Source organism: Ovis aries, chromosome 6 (genome assembly GCF_016772045.2).
Source record: "Ovis aries strain OAR_USU_Benz2616 breed Rambouillet chromosome 6, ARS-UI_Ramb_v3.0, whole genome shotgun sequence".
Classification (NCBI taxonomy): Eukaryota; Metazoa; Chordata; class Mammalia; order Artiodactyla; family Bovidae; genus Ovis; species Ovis aries.
In genome coordinates this window covers 116,732,080-116,752,588 of record NC_056059.1, presented here as the reverse complement: position 1 = coordinate 116,752,588, position 20,509 = coordinate 116,732,080, and the positions used below count along the sequence as shown (strand labels likewise).

The 20,509-nt window shown below is 56.0% G+C and overlaps 1 protein-coding gene across 8 annotated transcripts in view; it reads left to right on the top strand.

The window, feature by feature from the left end:
• Positions 1-20,509, top strand: part of FAM193A (family with sequence similarity 193 member A) — a 150,598-nt gene extending 130,089 nt beyond the window's left edge. For all 8 annotated transcript variants that reach the window (XM_060417466.1, XM_027971298.3, XM_042251714.2 and 5 more), the window contains 6 exons: positions 634-913; positions 1,486-1,669; positions 2,685-2,915; positions 4,768-5,617; positions 11,478-11,559; positions 19,931-20,509. In XM_060417466.1, the coding sequence (XP_060273449.1) occupies positions 634-913; positions 1,486-1,669; positions 2,685-2,915; positions 4,768-5,617; positions 11,478-11,559; positions 19,931-20,024 (1,721 nt within the window). In that variant the 3' untranslated portion in view covers positions 20,025-20,509. The remainder of the gene's footprint in view (positions 1-633; positions 914-1,485; positions 1,670-2,684; positions 2,916-4,767; positions 5,618-11,477; positions 11,560-19,930) is intronic.

The window sequence follows — 20,509 nt, the reverse complement described above, 5'->3', positions numbered from 1 at the left end:
GGGGTCTCCGTTTGGAAATGGCAGCAGTCCCCCTGTCTGGGCGCCACGCCCACGGGTTGGCTCCGCCGGCTCCTGCACGCAGCCTGAGGTCGCCAGGCCGCCGGGAGCAGATGCCGCAGGTGCCCCGTGGGGCGGGTGGGAGGACCCCGTGCTGCCTTCACCGGGCTCGTGCCCCCAGCGCTGCTGAGTCCAGAATTGTGGGCAGTGGCCTCAGCTCGGGAGAGGTCAGTGTTGTGGAAGGAAGAAAGGAAGTGTAAGAGATGCTGGGCTGGAGGAAAAGCCGCCAGAGGCTGTGGGCAAGGCCGGAGGTCTGGGTGGGCTGTGCTTGAGACGATCCTCCCGGGGGCGCTGCATCCGCAGCCGGGCTGCTGTGCTGGCTTCCCGGCCGAGACGTGTGTTCTCAGGAGCCCAGGCCACACGGCCGGGGCGAGCAGCTGCCGCCCCCACGTCAGGCCACGGGGCAGGTGTGTGTGGGGGAAAGTAAGCATAGCGAGACGGCAGTGCATCTCGAGCCCAGGGGAGGGGCAAGGTCCTGTAGAGCTGGACGTTTCCGGACCAAGAGTTGGTTTCTAAAAAAAGCAGCTGGAAGTTCGAGAAGGGCCGCAGACAGTGACTCCAGCATCTCTGTCGCAGGTGACGTCTTTCACGGCATCAACAAGGAGGATCACAGGCATGGGGTGCCGGCGGCCCCGAGGAGCAGCCCCACGGGCCTGGCCCCGCTGCCCGCCCTTGCGCCCGCCGCCCTCTCAGCAGCCTCCACGCCTCACCTGGCCAACATCGCAGCCGTGTCCTTCCCTAAAACAGCCGCCTCCCCCGGCTTCGTGGAGTCGCTCAAGAGCTTCTGTCCTGCTCCTGTGGGCCCCCCGCCCCCCCCCACTGATGGCTCTGTCAGCGCACCCCCCAGTGTCTGCAGGTGAGCTCTGCCTGGCGGGGAGGCTGGGGCGGCGCTCCCTGACCCCCCAGGACGCAAGTGTGAGCGGCTTGGGTGTTTTGGAGTGGTATTTGGTACACACAAGGCTTCCCAGGTGGAGCCTGTCTGCCAAGGCAGGAGACCGGGGTTCAGTCCCTTTGTTGGGAAGACCCCCTGGAGGAGGGCATGGCAACCCACTCCAGTGTTCTGGCCTGGAGAAGCCCGTGGACAGAGGAGCCTGGGGGGCTGCAGTCCGTGGGGTTAGCGAGAGTCAGACACGACCAAGTGACTTGGCACACGCAGGAGCACAGAGCAATACGAGATGCTAGACAGGTTTTAATGGAAGATGGTTTTCGTTCCCTTTGAACTTGGCAGCACCCCCCCACATACACACACACCCCTCCTGGATGAAGCGGGGGTGAGGGGAAGGGACGTGTGTGGGCCTTGCTGAGCCCCTCTAGGTGTGACCCCTCACGCTGTGCCTCCTGCGTGGGCCCTGGTGGGCAGGCCCACACCTTTTGCCCGTGCCTCTGCGGGGCAGGCCGCTTGCTGACGGGCCCTGCATGGTTTTGCAGCGACCCTGACTGCGAAGGGCACCGCTGCGAGAACGGCGTGTACGACCCGCAGCAGGACGACGGGGATGAGAGCGCAGACGAGGACAGCTGCTCTGAGCACAGCTCCAGCACCTCCACCTCCACCAACCAGAAGGAGGGCAAGTACTGCGACTGCTGCTACTGCGAGTTCTTCGGGCACGGCGGGGTGAGTGCCCGCGCCGGCGCTGCCCGAGGCGGGGCCTGCCCCGGGCCAGCTTAGTGCTGAGCGGTGGGCGTTTGCGAGCTGCACGCTCCAATAAGAGTGGTGAAGTATACAAACTTCTCCGCGAGAATAATACACCAGGCTGAACCCAGGGTGTGGTTACGTTGTGTGTAAAGCTTTATTTGCAGCACAGTTACTGATAAAATCAGGATACTGTCTAAAGTAGCAGTTCCGCTTCTAGGTTGTACTTGTCCTACAGAAATAATGAAAAATACTTGCCCAGAGTTAGTTATGAGTATTTTCTCCCTGGGTTTTTGCGTTTGATTGTGGTGTTTAGAATGGCTGATGAGGTCAGACCTACTGCTGACCCACGTGTGGGCACGGTTGGGCGTGGGCACGGTTGGGTGTGCTCACATGGATGGCAGCCCCGCGGGGCTCTGTGTCACACATGCTGGGCTCGACGGCGCTGCCCGGCAAGACGCGTCCACGCTGCGCGGTGTCCGGGGCGGCCGTTCCGCCGTTAGGGGCAGGTGTTGGGCGTGCAGCCTGGGGCGGGCAGTGGAGGAGCAGGCAGTACGAGTTGTCTCTCGTCTTCTCCGGACGCACTTGGGTTAGTAGTCGGTGAGAAATCTTTTCACCACTGGAAAGGAAGCCTGTGAGTGGATGCGGAAAAACTATAAACCCTTTTATTGCCGTGAAAAGGTAGTTAAGCTCCGTCACGTTAGGAGTGGACCAGGCAGTGTGGACAGTCGTTTCCTTTTAGTTTGAAAATGACCATCTGTGGGCACAGTTGGGCGCCCTCTGCCCGATCTCCCTGAACCTATGGAGCTCGACAGGCCGTGCCAGGATACTAGCTTTGGGGAACTGGTGATGGAAGGCTTGTCTTTTACTCATTTTTCCTGACATACATGGGGTACTTGAGTGATGAGAAAAAATTCTTTCTTAATGCTGCGGTCTGAAATCTGTCACATTCAGAGTCATGAAAACTCGAGTCTAGTCATGTTTTCATCTGTCTTAGCCTCCAGCTGCACCCACAAGTAGAAATTACGCGGAAATGAGGGAAAAGCTCCGTTTACGGCTGACCAAGAGGAAGGAAGAGCAGCCTAAGAAAGCGGACCAGCTCTCGGAACGGGAGAGCGTGGTCGACCATCGCAGGGTGGAGGACTTGCTGCAGTTCATAAACAGCTCGGAGACCAAGCCCGTGAGCAGCACGCGGGCCGCCAAGCGCGCTCGGCACAAGCAGAGGAAGGTAAACGGCGGGGCAGGCCTGGGGCCGCGCGGGCCCCCACGTTGCTCCTGGAGCCCTGGGGCCCTCCGTCAGCCTGAACGGGACCCACGTGTGCCCCCCGAGCCGTGGTCTCACACCAGCCCCAGGTCCTTGTGCTGCCGGCATGGCGAGCGGGCCCACCCCTCTCTGTTGAAGGCGCGTCTTCCCCAGGAAATTCGAGGCAGGAGCCCTCGGTTGTCGAGGGCAAGGGGCGCTGTGGGCTGGTGGAGGTGGCGGGTGTGGAGTCGCCTTTGCTCTGAGCCGGCACACCAGCGCTGTGCGTGAAGGGAGTGTCCCTTCCGGTAGTTGCCCCCCCTGCCCACTTCTCTTGAAGGCCTTCCCGGTGCCTGGCTCCCCAAGCCCCTCCATAGGCAGGTAGGCCGTGCTCATGGGGGGCTCGTCAGGCCACAGACTCTGTGGGCTGAGCTGCTTTGGGAGGAGCCGACGCACCTGTGAGGGGTGAGGAGGCCTGCCACCACGGGTTGGGCCGCTTGTGTGGGGTTTGCTTCTGGTGTCGCTCACAGCGACTCGGGGGTGGCCGCTACTGCACGCCGTGGGTTTGCCGCGGGCTGCGTGCCTCCGGGTCCTGAGACGGGCCTGGGTTGACCCAAGGCCTGATGGGGGCCTTGGAGGGACAGGCCTGCTCCTGCCTCAAACCTGGTGTAGGAGGCGTGTCCACCACCCAGCGGCGCTGCGGTATCGGGGTCCCAGGGATCCACTTCCCGCTGGGTTCCCCGAAGCCTTGGCTCAGGCAGATGGTGTCTGGGCTGCGCCCCCCCCCCCCCGGCCCCCATCCTCTTTCCGCGCAGGCGACCTGACTCCAGACGTGGCTGCATCCTTCCAGGCTCGGCATAGGCCGCCCCCCGGCACCCACTCACCTGTGTGCTCCCCGCCCAGCCCGTTTCCCAGGGTCACGGGGTCCAGAGTGCTGTGGCTGCTGTGTTGCGGGGGCGCAGTGCCAGTGGGGCCACTTGGGGGCGCTGTTGGCACCGCCTCCCTGATGGAGCAAGAGTTTTGAATGATCTTTGAGATTTTTTGAAAATCTGTTATTGAATTTTTAGCCTAATTTTATATTTAAGTTTTGTAGAAAGACAGGTTGTCTGTTTTAAATGCTGCCTTCTGAGATATCGTGAGGCATGTTGAAGTCTGGAAGAACCTTTGCATTTTCCCAGCACAGGCCTCCCTGGAGCCCGTGACGGAGAGGCTGTTCTCTGTTCTCTTACTGGGCGTTTGTTTGCTAGACAGCAGGGATCTTTCCCACTTGTGCTCTTGGAATGTGTGTCACTAATAACGTAGAGTCTTAACCTGAGATGAGAATTAATTTCCTGCCAGTTGGATGGCAAGAGAGAAGCACTGTCTGTCACGTCCGTTGAATGTTTTAGAAGGTCATTTGTCGTACCACGCTAGTGAACACAAGCTGGGAATTTTACCTGCTAGGGTGGGAAAAAGAATCTCTAGTTCCTTAGCAGACATTTTCTTGTGTGTCCTTGTGACCCGCATGGGTGCATCAGCAGGGGCTTCACTGGATGGGCTTGGCAGCGCCCACGAGGCGCCCGGTCAGTCCTGTGCTGGCAGCTGCGTCCTCCGCCTGCTCCCGGACGCCGGGCCCATTGGGGCAGGGGTGCACACCCGCTTTTGGCCTCTGCTCCCTGACCCCCGACCCCCTGGCAGCTCAGACTGTGGGGGCCTGTTCCCCGTCACCCCTGCGTTGGCATGGGCGTGCTCTAAGTTTTGGGCCTGTCACAGCCCGTCAGAGCTTACCGTCTTAGCGCACGGTTCAGCTCTTCAGGCGCCCGTGTCCCTGTGTCTCACGCTGCCTTCCCTTCCATCGCAGCTGGAGGAGAAGGCGCGCCTGGAGGCGGAGGCGCGGGCCCGGGGCCACCTGCACCTGCGCGAGGAGCGGCGGCGGGCCGAGGACGAGCGGCTGACGGAGGAGCTGCGGCGGCTGCAGGAGCTCCAGACCCTGCGGGCCGTGAAGAAGAAGAAGAAGGACCGGCTCGCGAAGGACTGCCCCAAGCTGGACATGCTCGCCAGCAGCTTCCAGGCAGCCGCAGAGTCGGCGCCTGGCGCCGAGACCATCCACAACGGCTCACTGGAGCCGACTGAAGACCCCGAGACCTCATCCCCCTGCCCCTCCAGACATGCGGACCATGCGGGCCCGGGGCCAGGGGCCGACCCCTCCAGACACGCGGACACCACTGAGCCCGTGGACGCCAGGGAGGCCAAGCGGCTCCTGCCCAAGGGGATTGGCGGGGAGCAGCCAGAGCCGCTGTCCTTCCTGCTGGACATGGTGCATCACCACAAAGGGGGCGCCGGCCCGCAGAAGCCGCGGCCGGGCAGCAAGGCCGCCGGCGAGCCCGTCAGGAAGCCCGTGGAGCCCCCCCGGGCCCCAGAGGGCCCGGCCCGGCCCCGGCCGCAGGCAGAGCCCAAGGCCAGAGTGCTGGAGCTCCCGCCCCTGGCGGGCCACCGAAGGGAGGAGACGAAGGTTAACAGCAACAACAACAATAGGAAGCACCTGAACCACGTCCGCGAAGAGAAGCCGGGCCCAGGCCCCGCGGAGCCCTCCACGCCCAGCGAGCCCCTGCAGAGCGGCGGCAAGCCAGTGCCCGCAGAGTCCCCGCAGCCCAAGGGCCGGGGCAGGAAGAGCAAGAAGAAGAAGGGGGAGCGTGCCAGCAGCTCCATCGGTGAGTGCGGGGGTTCCCCACCGTCACCCCCGGCCGCGCAGCCCGCGGGCACGTGCTGGCTTCTGCCTCAGGGCCGTTGGGCACTGTCGCCACGTCTGGTTGCCGTGAGGTAGCCTCCGAGCCCCAGGCCGCGGGAAGAGCGCGCAGACCCCGCCCACCCCCAGGTCAGCGGTCACACCGGCTCTGTCCTCCTGGCCTCCAGACTGTGTTTCTGAGCCAGAGGAGAGTTGTTTGCCATTTTCCATTTAGATGGTCCTGTGTGTGTCCTCCAGCGAGGGCCCTCTCTTCTGGACCACAGGACAGTGGCTGGAGGCGCAGGGAGTCGACGCCGCACAGGCCATCCTCTGCCTCGGAGACCGCAGCCTCGCTGCTGTTGCTCTGTTTGTCCCGTAGCACCCTTTAAGGGAAAGCTCGCTTCTCCTGGTGTGGGGCCCTCCCCGGGGCCCCTGTCAGTTCCTCCCTTTCCCAGACCTCGCCTTTCTAAGGAGTGCGGCCCATCCGTGCTCAGGATGACTCCTTTTAGAGCTGTTCCAGGTGGGTGCCGTTCCCTCACAGTGGGGCTCAGGCTGTGCGTTGTTGGCAGCGGCACTGCGTCTGTGGGCGCAGCGTGGTCAGAAGGGCACCGTGCCCGCCTGGCGGTGACCCTGGGCCTCCCAGGCTGCTGGGCGGGGTGTCCCTCCTCCGTGAGGACCACGCCTCCACCTGTGCTCGGGCCCGGTGTCGTGGGGGCAGACGAGCCCCGTGTGCTGCACCAGGCACTCGCCCGCTAGTTTGCGCGTCCGTGGCCAGCAGCCCTCGCTCAGACAGTCGTGACAGCGCTGCTCCTTTGTCCCTTCTGCGTTTCTCAGGCGGCGTCCCGCAGGAAGGGCCGTTCTTCTCCCCCAGGTGTTCTCTGCCTTTTCTTCCGTGTTTCTGTGCCTCTTCCCCCTGCTTGTCCGCCCGCCCTGGGTGTGCCGGGTGAGCTGCTGGGACGGCTCTTCTCTCCTCAGGCTTTTCCAGTGTTTTCTCGGCTGTTCGGGTTTGTATTCCCATAGGAACTTTGGTGTAAATGTGCCTGAAAGTAAAGAAAGTGAAAGTGAAGCCGCTCAGTCGACTCTGACTCTTTGCGACCCTGTGGACTGTAGCCCACCAGGCTCCTCCCTCCATGGGATTCTCCAGGCAAGAACACTGGAGTGGGTTGCCATTTCCTTCTCCAGGGGATCTTCCCAACCCAGGGATCGAACCCGGGTCTCCCACACTGCAGGCAGACGCTTTAACTTCTGAGCCACCAGGGAAGCTCATAAATGTGCCTAACGCCCTTAAAAAAGAAAAACCTTTGTTGATATCTTTATTGGTACTGTGCTAAATTTATAGCTTAATTTAGGAAGAATTGGTTTATATGCTGTTGTTTGTCCTTACCAAGCACAGGGGGCGTTTTTCCGTGTGTTCAAATCCACTTGATCTCTTTTTGGAACGTTTCACGTTTTCTTTAAGAGGTTTTTCACATTTCTTATCGAGCTTATTCCTAAGTATTAGTCTTCTTGCTTCTAATTTGAATGAGCTGTTTTCTGCCATCTTACGTTCTAACTTTGGACCATCCAGCGCAGTAGCCAGGCATGTGAAACCCCTGAGCGCGGAGATGCTCAGAGTGCAGGCTGAGGGGATTGTGAGCGTGCGCATGCACACCATTAAACCCACCACGAAGAAACGCAGGGTGCCTCCGGGGGTTGTTCCCTTGGCTCCGTGTTGAGACGAGCTTTGGGTATGTTTAGTTAAGCGTGTGTTACCACAGCGAGCCTTGCTCGTCTCGGCACCCTTTCTTAATGGGGCCGCTGGGCTCGCCCGGGCCCGTGGCTCGCGCTCCTCCGCCTGGCCTTTGTGTTCATGCGTGAAAACCGCTGCTTCCTGCGCCTTAGCTTCCCGCCTTCCACCCGAGTGAGTTCCTTCAGTCTCGTGGATTCCCTCAGCTTTTCTGTCATCCGTTGGCAGATAGAGAAAGCTTCACTTCTGCTTTTCCAGTCCTTAGGCCTCGTCTTCTCTTGCCTGACTGCATCATCCCTAAACTTACTGGAAGCGTTCGATATTTCTATATTAAGATTTTGGCTTTAAGGTTCATATAGTTTATCACGCTAAGAAAATATCCAGTAATTCCTACTTTTAAGAAATATTTTACCAAGAGGGAGCTGGTTTTTGTCAGAGGTTTTCTAGCATCTGTGTACACGTTTTTCTTCTTAGACCTGTTGCACCTCATAATGATGAGGAAGGTTTTTTTTTCATTTTCAGTATTGGTGAGAAAGTCTCCCTCCACTGGGACCGTGAGGATTTAGTGATTTGAGGGGAGTCTCCCGTGCAGCCCCCTGGGCTTGGCGCCTTTTTTGCGGGTAGTTTCCTGATAACATTCTCTCTGTCCTCTGTGGTAATTGGTTTGTTAAGGTATTTCTGTGTTTTATGAGGTTAATTTTTGTAAACTGTGTTTCTGTGCTAAACTATCGGCCCAGCTAGTTTTCCAGCCTAGTTGCACAGATGCCTGCGGAGCACACGCGTTTGTTTGTTTGTTTGTCTTTAGCTGTGCTGTGGCACCCGGCTTCCTTGCCCCAAGGCATGTGGGATCTTGGTTCCCCGACCAGGGTTTGAACCTGCGTCCCCTGCGTTGGAAGGTGGATTCTTTACCAATGGACCACCACGGATGTCCCCAAAGTACATTCTTTTTAAAAAATTTCTTTCGATGGTGGTTTTCCTCCCGTCATTTCCTATATTGTACATTTGTGCTTCCTTTCTCCCTATTGTTGGACTCTAAAATAGTTTATATAATTTTTTTTAAAGACTCTTGATTTAGTAATTAGGGATATTTCTATTCTTTCCTCTGCTGGATTAGTTTCCATTTTTATCTTTTTTTCCTGTGCCTTTTTTGGTTTCACTTCATTGTTCTTTACAACTTTTCCACTTGGGAATTGAGTTCATTTCTTTTCATTCTTTCAGTTTTATTGATCAAAGTAACACTTTGAATATTTCTCTGAAAAATTTTTCTCTGAACTTTCCCTTTAAGTATATCTCATAATATCAGATAATATTTCCACTTGGTTTCTTTTTTAGAAATTCAGTAATTTCCATGTAGTTTTTACCCCCTTTAACCCAGTAGTTTAATAGGTGGCTTTTAGCTTTCCAGATGGGAGAACCTCTGTTATATTAATTATTTCTAGGTTTTGGACTCTGTGATTCAAGAGTAGTGTTTATATTTCTGCTTTTAATTACTGGTGATTTTAAATTCCTGGTATCATTTTTGTGACTAGTTTTTGTGGTTTCTCTGTGTGCATCTGAGATTAAAGTATATTTTCTCTGTTTTCATGGTATAAATCTATGTCTAAATACGTTTATATCCATGATATATTTTGAATTATATTTGAGTCTTCCATAACTTTCTTGGCTTTTGCCCTCTTAACCCATGTTCTGTTATTTATTATCGAGGCCTTTTCCCTGTGTTTTGTTTTACAGAGGCGGCTTCTGTGTTACTTGGTGCACATCCCTAACAATTCCTTACTGAACCGTGGCTTTTATTGTTCAGGCTCTCCTTTCTGTTGTGCTTCTTGCTCTTGGCCTGACTTCTCCTTTGTCCCTTTGCTTCTGTTTGCCTGGCAGGCACCCTTGTCATCCTCCCTCCGTTTCTGGCCTTTCTGAGTCACTTGGTTTTAGGTCGTTGCCTTGTATTTTGACACCTGAGTCCTGCTGTGTGAGCCGTATTGACAGTCTTACGCACCGCAGGTGAGGTGAGCCCCTTTCCGTGTACTGATCGGACAGCCCTGACATGACTGAGTGATTAGTAGACCTGTTTCCTGTGTGGCCTCTCTCTCTGGGTGCCGTGTCCCTGTTTCAGAACACGTGTGGCTCTCTGCTGGCGCCCCGCCCTGCTCCTGGTGGGCGTGGCCCTGCTCCCTGCCGCGGGCAGCCTCTCGCAGCGCCTCCGCTCCGCTCCCCACTTTGAGGCCCCTTCTCGCCCCACTCTTGGCTGCGCTGTGTCGTCAGAGCACGTGGTGCTCGTAGGCCTGCCCGCGAGTGAGCACAGCAGGTGCCCACCTCCTGCAGAGATTCTGGGCGCGTGTCCTCCATCAGGGCCGGGGCAAGTCCTCCGAGCTCCAGAGAAGCCTGCGGTTTCCGTGGTCTGCACGTGAGCAGCCAGCCAGGCCTGGTCTTAGGTCATCTTTCTCTCCACTCTGGTTACTACAGTTTATTTGTGCAAAAAATGTCTGTCCAGTACTGAACCTGGCTATAGATTCATCCTACTTTTTCCTTGCACCACGATTTTTGACCCTGGTTGTCTGTTCTAATCAGAAGAGTATCAGAAATCACTTTATAGAGGCAGCGTCTCCGGAAGACCACCTCCTGCTGTTTTTGTGTGTGTGTGGTTGAAGCTGCTCTTCTTCTGGAACTGTCATATCTGTGGAGCAGCTTGCGATTGGGCTTTCCAGGTCGTCGTTTTCTTAACTCATAAACCTCCTGGCTCACTACCTCTCTCCTCGCGTGCAGTGTCCCCGAGCGCGCCGGCGCCCCGCGCCCGCCCCCTGCCCCGCCCCCCCCCCCCCCCCGGGCGGTGCTGCTGGGAGGTGTGCACCGAGGCCTGGAGAGCGGTCTCTGCAAGGGGAGGAGACTGGTGAAGGCGACAGTGAGTGGATGGGGGGGTGGGGCGGGGGGCACGGCAGGAAGCAGCAGCAGGGATGGGGCACAGGCGTCCCTGGCGATTGACAAGGGGCGTGCCCAGACTGCTGACCGGGGGCGGGATCGTGAGGAGCGGAAGTGGAGGGGTGTGGCTGCGCCCGCCTAGGGTGGCTGCACGGAGGAGGTGGCTCTGTGCACGTGTGGCCCAGCGGAGGTTGGGATGGGGTGGTGGTGTTGGCGTCCAGCTGTGGGTGAAGCCAGGGGGACAGGGCTTCAGGGAAGGACCCAGGCAGTAAGCTCCGCAGGGGGCTGTGGTCCTGCTGGTCCTGGGGGCAGCGTTGCTGTGGCGCGTGGGTGTGATGGCCCCCGCCTGCCGCTGGGACCCCTCAGAACTGCGGGCAGCTGGTGTGCAGCCAGGCCGCGGCTCCGCCTCTGTGACTGTGTTAGCGGGGGTGCTCTGTCACACTCCTGTGCAAACGCCCAGTGAGAGGAGGAGAGAGAGGCTTCAGGGAAGATCGCAAAAGCTGTGCCATGCTGCGGTGGGGAGCGGCCTTGCACAGAGCAGCAGCGGCGGCCTGCACGCTCCTTGGGTGGAGCCTGCTGGTGCGTGGGCACCACGCCCCTCACCCCAGCCCCCACAGTGTGTAGGTGTGCACGGATGGAGCCTCTGGCACCTGAGCTCAGGCAGGAAGCGCACCACATCTTGCAGGCCCCGTACTGAGGGCAAAGCAGAGGAGAGAGTTAAGGACCCCAGAGGTGCCAAGGCTGCCTGCTGTAACCTGTCTCCAAAGAGGGCTCCTCACCTGCAGACTGAAAGACAGCCTTACTCTTTGGTTGGGACAGCCTCAGGCTGATGATAAAGTCTCTGGAGGGTGCTCGAATGAGCCGAAGGCCTGGGAGAGCCGGGTTTCTCCAGAGGCTTGGTCCAGGGCCCAGACATGCCTCACGTCTGCTGGCAGCCCTGCCCCTGCCCCTCCAGTGGGGACCGGGGACCGGGAGCGTGGCCTCTCGAGGGCTCTCCCCAGGCCGCAGCCCCTGCGCCACCTCTGCGGGGCCTTTGCTCCACACGAGTCAGCTCATCCCACGGTATCTGCCCACCTCTGGCCCTTTGCAAAATCTCATCCTGGGAAAGGTTGTTAGTTTGTGAAGCGGTTGAAGTAAAACCAAGTGCTTTGCTCCGTTCTGGTAAGATGGTCTGCCGCTCAGCTGACTTGCCTCTTTCACTTTGCAGATGATGTCTTTCTGCCTAAAGATATCGACCTAGACAGCGTGGACATGGATGAGACGGAGAGGGAAGTGGAATATTTCAAAAGGTAAGGGTTAGGCCTGGCGTCTGAGGCAGCAGGGGTTCCGTGGTGCCGTGCATGTCCCTCCCAGAGCACTGCCGTCAGTCTGGGGCAGAGGTCGTGTCAGCGGCCCCGCAGCCTGGCCACTGTGCCGTGCCCCACCCACACCCCTGCACGTGCGCTGGCCTCCTTGCCCTCACGGCCACCACCCCCTTCCCCGTGGGCGTGGAGCTGGGCTCGCGGCGTCGCCGGGGCTCACGCCTTTGTTCTCACAGATCTCCCCCCTGATCTCTGTGTGTGCTGGTGCTGGAGCAGGGACAGGGCACGCTCTTAAGGTGAAAAGCAACGTTTTGGATAATGTATTCCATTTTTCTGGTATGCAGACATGTTTAATAGTGTTTGTCATAATTTCAGTAATACTTTGTCCTATTTGAGTTACGGCAAGAAATTTCTTTAAAGTGCTTTGTTCTTTATTTAGCAGTACTTTAATTCTTTGTTTCAGAAAACACACACACTCAAAAAAGAAGCATTTTCCAGTGTCATTAATTCATATTTGAGATAGGAAATTCTAAGTGTTTCTGAAAACTATGTTTATTGTATAATGTGTGTGTGTTTTACCTCTTAGGAGATGATAAAGCATTTGCTAAAGTTAAGCTTTCACAATGGAAACTCTTAACTAGGACAGAAGGCACATCCTTAGCATAATGCAGCGTATCCATAAAATACAGCGGATGTTATAGTTAACGGTGAAACGTTAAAAGCTATTCTTTGAGATTAATAATGTTAATAAGGATGCCTCTTATCACAGCTTTTATTTCTAAAGACATAAAATGAAACAAAGGGATAAGGATTCAGATGAAGACGTGGAATTGTCATTCTCAGATGATATGAACGTGTTTGTACAAAGTCCAAAGGAAGGTACAGCTAAATTACTGAATTCTTCCACAGTTTGCCCTGAAGCTGGGTTCTGGAGGGCAGGGAATGGAATAATAGGGCATTTCTGGGATGTTGGTGACACTTCGGAGGAAAGTTTCCCCAAGGTGGACCTGCAGGATTCCTGCAGCTTATAATCATAGATGACTTATTATAAACAAAGATTGTCAAGCACCCAGGACTTAGGGAAAACAATAAAAATCTGGAAGTGAAAACAGACTTGTTAAAATCAAGGTCTTGACAGACAGGTGATAGATTCGACACTGCTGAAGAGGGAATGGGTGAACTGGAAGGCACGCTGGAATGCACCGAGAGGTAAGGAGAATAGAAAGTGTGGACGAAGGGTCAGGCGACGAGGAGGCCCAGTCTAACGCACGTCTAGCTGAAGCCCCTCTGAGAGGAGAGGGAGAGACGGTGGGAAAGCAGGATTTAAAGAGACAGGATTTGCAGAGCTGATGAGAAACGCGAATCTACAGAATCAGAAGCACAGCCTGTACCAATAGGGTAAACGAACAGAACTCCGCTGCTCCACGTGGCGTTCAAAGTCAGAGACCACGGGCGATGCCTGGTGTCGGAGAAGACTGCCAGTCCGCAAGCATGAACCCCCCAAAGTTCTCCTTCCCCGTGATAAAGAAGGGCTGCAGGGGCGTGCTGCGGGGAGACCTGTTTAAAAGGAAGCTGTAAAATTACACTGTCAAAAACGGAAATCGGGAATTCCTCGGCAGTCCAGTGGTTACCTCTGTGCTTACGCTGCAGGGGCATGGTTCCCTGCCTGTCAGGGAGCTAGGATCTCAGGAGCCATACAGCAAGGCACAAGAAAAGGGAAACTGAGCTCAGGAGATTAGTCTGATACAGGAAGGAAGGAAGGAAACAGCTTCCTGGTGAATCTTGGTAAATGTCTGATTGACATTATACATAAAGGAGCCCCAGTACTGAGCATCAGCAGCACATCTGCTCGGTGTGATGTAATCAGAGCTGAGTATCCTCAGCCCCTTTTTCATTGCTAGGGTAGTTACCATTCAGACTGAACCTAAATGGGCTGGACACAATTTTAATAGCAAACATTAAAATAATAGAAATAAAATGTATAAACTCGTAATCAGTAGGAGGAAAAAAATAAAAACTCAAAAAACAAGTGTAGAGAGAGCACAATAGATTCTACAAAGATGGCAGAAGTCCAGTTGTCTCAGTGCCCATTACAGGCAGCAAGCAGAAAGAGCAGAGTTTGTCAGACTGTGGTGTTTTTTTAATGTATATACACATAAATACGTGTATATGCTGTATACGAGAAAATAACCTGAACTGTACTGGAAAGGGACAGGGGGCTCCCCTGGGGGCTCGGTGGTGGAGAACCTGCCTGCCAGCACGGGAGACGCGTGTTCACCGCAGTCTGGGGAGGTCCCACCTGCAGAGGGCCACCCAGCCCAGGCCCCGCAGCTGCCTGAGCCCGGGCTCCCCGACAGGAGACGTCGCCACCAGGAGCAGCCCAGCTCACTGCAGCCGGCGAACAGCCACGAAGAGCCAGCGTGGCCAAAAGTAAATAAGACTGTTTTCTCAAAAAAGAGAGGGGGAAACACAGAGAAAGACAGCTCTGCTCCAGCTGTGCTATTCTCAGATGAAATGCATTTTAACACAAGGGATAGGTGGAGTTTGCTCCTAATGATAAAATGCTCCATTTGTTAGGAAGAAATAGGAATTTTAAACCTACGTGTTTAATAAAACAGCCTCAAGATACAAAAAGCAATTTGGGCTTTACAGAGAATTAGACACAATAAATGGGCAAAATAAAAGACAGAAACAGTAGGGACCCAACAGAAGCAGAAGATGTTAAGAAGAGGGGGCAAGAACACACAGAAGAACTGTACACAAAAGATCTTCATGACCCAGATAACCACGATGGCGTGATCACTCACCTCGAGCCAGACATCCTGGAATGCGAAGTCAGTGGGCCTTAGGAAGCATCACTATGAACAAAGCTAGTGGAGGTGATGGAATTCCAGCTGAGCTATTTCAGGTCCTAAAAGAATGATGCTGTGAAAGTGCTGCATTCAATATGCCAGCAAATTTGGAAAACTCAGCAGTGGCCACAGGACTGGAAAAGGTCAGTTTTCATTCCAGTCCCAAAGAAAGGCAATGCCAAAGAATGTTCAAACTCCCGCACAATTGCACTCATCTCACACGCTAGCAAAGTAATGCTCAAAATTCTCCAAGCCAGGCTTCAATAGGACGTGAACAGTGAACTTCCAGATGTTCAAGCTGTATTTAGAAAAGGCAGAGGAACCAGAGCTCAAATTGCCAACATCTGTTGGATCATCAAAAAAGCAAGAGGGTTCCAGAAAAACATCTACTTCTGCTTTATTGACTATGCCAGAGCCTTCGACTGTATGGATCACAATAACTGTGTAAAATTCTGAGAGAGATAGGAATACCAGAGCACCTGACCTGCCTCCTGAGAAACCTGTATGCAGGTCAGGAAGCAACAGTTAGAACTGGACATGTAACAACAGACTAGTTCCAAATCAGGAAAGGAGTACATCAAGGCTACTGTATCTTGTCACCCTGCTCATTTAACTGACATGCAGAGGACATCACGAGAAACGCTGGGCTGGAAGGATGCAGCACGGGCGGGAATCAAGAGTGCCGGGAGAGATGTGGATAAGGCCAGATACCAGACGAGGCCACCTCATGGCAGAAAGCGAAGAGCTGAAGAGCCTCTTGATGAAAGTGAAAGAGGAGAGCGAAAAAATTGGCTTAAAACTCAACATTCAGAAAACTAAGATCATGGCATCACTTCATGGCAAGTAGATGGGGAAACAATGGAAACAGTAAGAGACTATTTTGGGGGGTCCAAAATCACTGCAGATGGTGACTGCAGCCATGAAATTAAAAGGCACTTGCTCCTTGGAAGAAAAGTTAGGACCAACCTAGACAGCATATTAAAAAGCAGAGACGTTACTTTGCTGACAAAGGTTCATCTAGTCAAGGCTATGGTTTTCCAGTGGTCATGTATGGATGTGAGAGATGGACTATAAGGAAAGCTGAGCGCCAAAGAATTGATGCTTTTGAACTGTGGTGTTGGAGAAGACTCTTGAGAGTCCCTTGGACTGCAAGGAGATCCAGCCAGTCCATTCTAAAGGAGATCAGTCCTAGGTGTTCATTGGAAGGACTGATGCTGAAGCTGAAACTCCAGTACTTTGGCCACCTGATGTCAAGAGCTGACTCATTTGAAGACTCTGATGCTGGGAGGGATTGGGGGCAGGAGAAGGGGACGACAGGATGAGATGGCTGGATGGCATCACCGACTTGATGGACGTGAGTCTGAGTGAGCTCCGGGAGTTGGTGATGGACAGGGAGGCCTGGCGTGCTGCAGTCCATTCGGTCACAAAAAGTCAGACACGATGGAATATTAACCAGCCATAAAAATAATGAAATGATGCCATCGCAGCAACATGGATGGACCTAGAGACGATCCTAGTAAGTGAAGTAAGAAAGGAAAAGGTGAGTATCCCATGATGTCAGTCCTGTGTGGAATGTGAACTGCGGCACATGGGAGCCTGTCTGTGAGGCAGAAGCAGAGTCACAGGCCTGCAGCACAGTCTGGTGTCGCCAGGGGAGGGAGGTTGCGGAGGGCGGAGTAGGAGTGCGGGATTAGGAGATGCAAACTGCTCCGCGGAGAACGGGTGAGCAGGCGCCTCCGTGCAGAATCGGGGGACAGCAAGGTCCTCCCGCAGAGCGCCGGGAGCTGCATGCAGTGTCCTGGGATCACCCGCACGGAGGAGATGGAAAGGCGCAGAGGCGTAGCTGAGCCGCTCCAGTGCACAGCAGAGCAGCGCACATTGTCAGTCAGCTGTGCTGTAGGAAAGCCTGAGAAAAGGCTTGCTCTTGGGAGCACGTCCACTGAAGCCTTAAATGCTGGAGTTGGGTAGTAAAAACCTGGAAATTAGTGAGTTAGGATTTCATTTGAGAAATTAGAAAAGCAACAATAGAATAAACTGGAAGAAAGTGAAACAAAGGAGATAATACATAAGAGAAATAATGAAACAGGAACCCGAGATCAGCAGAGCCAAAATTTGATTCTTTGAAAACATTGAAAACCAGTCTTGGGCACTGACCTCCAGGGAAGTCCCCCCGCTTCATGTTAGGAAAGAAGTGCAACAGTGATACCAAAAGGTGCTAAAACCAGCCCCAGAGAAAATGGACGACCGCAGATTCGTTTCTCTCAAGTGTCAGATGTGAAGTCATCAAGAAAATGCTCACATTCCAAGTCACAACAGTATGTTTTTAAAAAGCTGCATGTGACCAAACGGGCTTATTCCAGGACTGAATTACTATTAGGAAGTGTTTTTTGCTACATTATGAAAGAAGAGGCATGCAGTCATTTCAGTGGGTTCAGACAATACCTTTGCTAAGATCTTAGGACCCATTTATAATTAATTAAAGAAAAAACAGTAAGCAGTGGAAGGAAATATCTTTATCCTGAAAAAAGGGATTCACCAGCAGAGGGAGAGACGTGGGTGGAGCATCTTCCAAAGGGGGAGGAGTGTGGAAGCGCCTGTGGAGCGGACCTGCCGTCAGCGCTGCTGCTGCTCGGCCTTGCGCACGGTACGCGGGACAGACAGAGGGACAGGAGCGGAGACCAGGGGCCCGAGGCCTGCAGGGAGGACGCAGGCTTTCACTCAGAGCGGCTGATCTGTGTGGCTGAGCCGGCTGTAGGGTGAGTGCGCCGAAGTCAGCTGCTGTTCTCTCCACCTCGGTAACACAGAAACGGAGTTTGAATAAAGACAGCAGTCATCACAGCGCCGAAGTCTGTGCTGTGTCTGTCAGTCGGGCCACAGAGGAGCGTGGAAGACCCAGGTCTCCGAGGCTCCGTGTGCGCTCGCAGGAGGGTTGGCACCTTAAGCCGTTGCGCTTCCCCGAGTTTATCTGTAGATTTAAAACCCAGGAAGGGTTCTGTGGAATTCCACGCAGTGTTTCTGGAGCACGTGGGGACGGACCTGCGATACAGCCCTGGGAGGGGAAAGGGATGGAGCCGCGCCGTGTGCACCGTGGACACTCCTTACACACTGCATGTCAGACAAGACCCAGCACGCAGGAGCGCACACGATGATGCCATCACGGGGGCTTGGAACCAGGCAGACTGAAGTGCACTGTTTAGTGTGCCTGCCGTTCAGTCCAGCAGCTCCTCTCCGGGGGTCTCCGCGAAAGCTCACGGGAGAGGAGAGTGGCTGCTCGCGCCAAGACTGACTGACAGCCCCAGCCTGGCAGTGACCCCCAGGGCCACGCACACCAGCAGACAGGTGGTGCCTCTCCACCCAGGGCTGCTGCGGGAGTGAGGTCCAGGGAGCGGGGGCGGCGTGGGGAGACAGACGGCGGGTGGCTGGCCTGGGGCCAGGGCGGCCAGGAGACCTGGGGCGGCGCGGACGCGTGCGGTGTCCTCCCCGATGGGCTCATTTCCCAGACACTCCCTGCAGTGTGCTGCGCGGCAGTTACGCCTCAGCGAAGTCTGTCTTTAGAAATGAAGTGTCTTGTTCAGGGATGCATACACAGATGTTAGGACTGTAAAGAAAGGCACGGAGGTGATCAGTGTGAAGAGCCAGGTTGGTGATTGCTTCCGAGGTGAGGCGGGCTCGGGGCTCAGTGCCGGCAGGGGCCCCGGGCTGGCGGCTAGTCCACTCTGTGTTTACTCTCTGTGTCATGTGCTGGCCTCAGCTGCTCAGTTGTGCCCGACTCTGCGTGACCCCATGGCTGTAGCCCACCAGGCTCCTCTCTCTGTCTATGGGATTCTCCAGGCCAGAACACTGGAGTAGCCATTTCCTTCTCCAGGGGATCTTCCCAACTCAGGGATGGAACCCAGGTCTCCCGCATTGCAGGCAGATTCTTCACCATCTGAGTCACCAGGGAAGCCCTTCTCAGACCCACCAACCATAAAATAAAAGATTGATAAGCTACACTAAAGTCAACAACTTGCTCTTCAATAGAAAAAGAGAGAAAGCAGAACTGCAGCAAGCACACCGCAGGATTCACATCCAGGTGTGCAAGCCTTGCAGGTGGTTGTGGACAGACGGGCCTCTTGACAGGTGGGCAGACGAAGCAGTCAGTGGCCCAGAGAGCTTGTGGCGGGTTCCCTGTGGAGGCCTCAGCCAGCTGGTGCTGGGAGTGGCCGGGCTCGGCCCCACTGCAGGCAAGAAGCGGAGCATCAGGTGCCCCCGAGGAAAAGAGCTTGGCGGATCCACTGAGCTTGGAACGGCCTGTCCTGTGCCCCCGGGATCCCACGCCCAGGCCCGCCGTGTCCGCACGGGGAGCGCCCTCCAGGGTCCTGTCCGCTCAGCCTGGTGCGGTCTCACGGCAGGAGCGCACGCCCACGGTGGCGAAGGACGCGGCCAAGTGGAGAGGTCAGCCCCAGCCCCTGAGGACGCCTGCGAGGTCCCGACCCTGCAGAGAACCGTGAGGCCCTGTGGTGACCAGGCCGGGCTGGCTGGCTGCATCTGGGGCTCAGCCCCGCGCCTGGGCTTGGCCGTGCAGGGTTTTTTTGCCTGGGGCTGGGTGCCCAGGCTTTTACATCATAGCCGCACACGGGTGTCGCACACACACGAGGGCGTGTCTGTGTGACAGCATGGAACACGCCTGAGGGAAGTGGTTGGCGTCGGGGGAGGCGGCGGGCTGGCTGCTGGCAGCGCCCCTGAGCCTTGCTCGGGTTCAGTCCCGGAGCCGCTGAGCACCCTGGCTGCGTGTGAAGGAGGCAGCAGAGGTGGAAGCTTCCGGAAGCTCTAAAAGGCAGCCTCACTGGACTCGGGGTTTGGGTTCTGGGCGACGGTGCACCCCTTCGCCAGGGTGGGTGGGTGGGGGTGGGCAGGCTGGCCAAGGGGCGTCCCCTCCCTGGACAGAGTCCTCTGGGCCACGGCTCCAAGGTCGACCCTAGATGAGGTGGAAGCGCTGCCCCTGCTGGACGAGGGACAGCTGTACCATTTTATGGTTTAATTCAGATTCCTGCTACCACATCAGTGAGGGAAGGGTGAGGATTTCAGAAATGATGCAGAAGGTTTTGAAAGAAAACATCCTTTCCCTCGTTGAGTGCAGAACTTGGCCGTCACTGCAGAGCAGACAGGCCGGGGGGCGCCGGGCTGCGCTGACCTGCCCGGAGGGCGGCGGGGGAGTGTTGTGTGTCCTGGTGGTGCAGAGTCGTGTTTCAGTCACACCCTCGTGACTCGTGGGTAAGGGAGGGCAGGGTGCCGGCCATGGCAGGGCCCAGCCGGGCCCTCTCCCTGCGGACCGAGAGGAAAAGACAGATCCGCAGGGGTGTCCAGGGCGCTGGCCGATGTCCCACGGGGGGACCGCCCTCCCCAGCAGCCGTGGCCTCGGTCCCGGCGGAGAGCCGGGGCGGGGGTTGTTGGGGGTCTCAGCTCCGGCCAGGCTGGGCCACGCCCCCCCACCCCACCCCGTGACTGTGCCGCTTCCTGTCTTCCAGGTTCTGTTTGGATTCTGCCAGGCAGACCCGACAAAGACTGTCCATCAACTGGTCCAACTTCAGCTTGAAAAAAGCCACCTTTGCTGCCCACTGAGCGAGGATGCTGGAGAGGGTGGCGCGGTGGCCGGCCCAGCCCCCCGACGAGAGCCTGCTGCTCGGCCGCGCTGTGAGCTCGTGTGCGTGTTGTCTGTGCGTGAGCCGGCCGGACGAGCCGTCCCCGCGCGGCCGGCCCTCTGCGTCTCGCCCTGTCCTGCCACCTGCCCCCGGGGGGCTCCGCCCAGCTCCACCCGCGGCCACCGGGGGCCCGGGCGGGCGGGCCCGCCGTCCTCCACAGTCCACTGTCCAGAGTGTCCACGTCGCGCGTCCGTGTCTGACCCCCGACTTGTAGCCAGCTTGTGTAAGACCCCGCAGAACGAGACCGTTCCGAGCAAACACCCACCAGTACTCACACCATGAAGTCTGTAGAGTGTACAACTGTATTAACACGGAGCCTGCCTGGCTACTTTTTTAACATATTGTTAAGTAATATTAAAATCATGTCTTTCTTTTTGAAAGATGGAATACATTAGTACAGCAGGA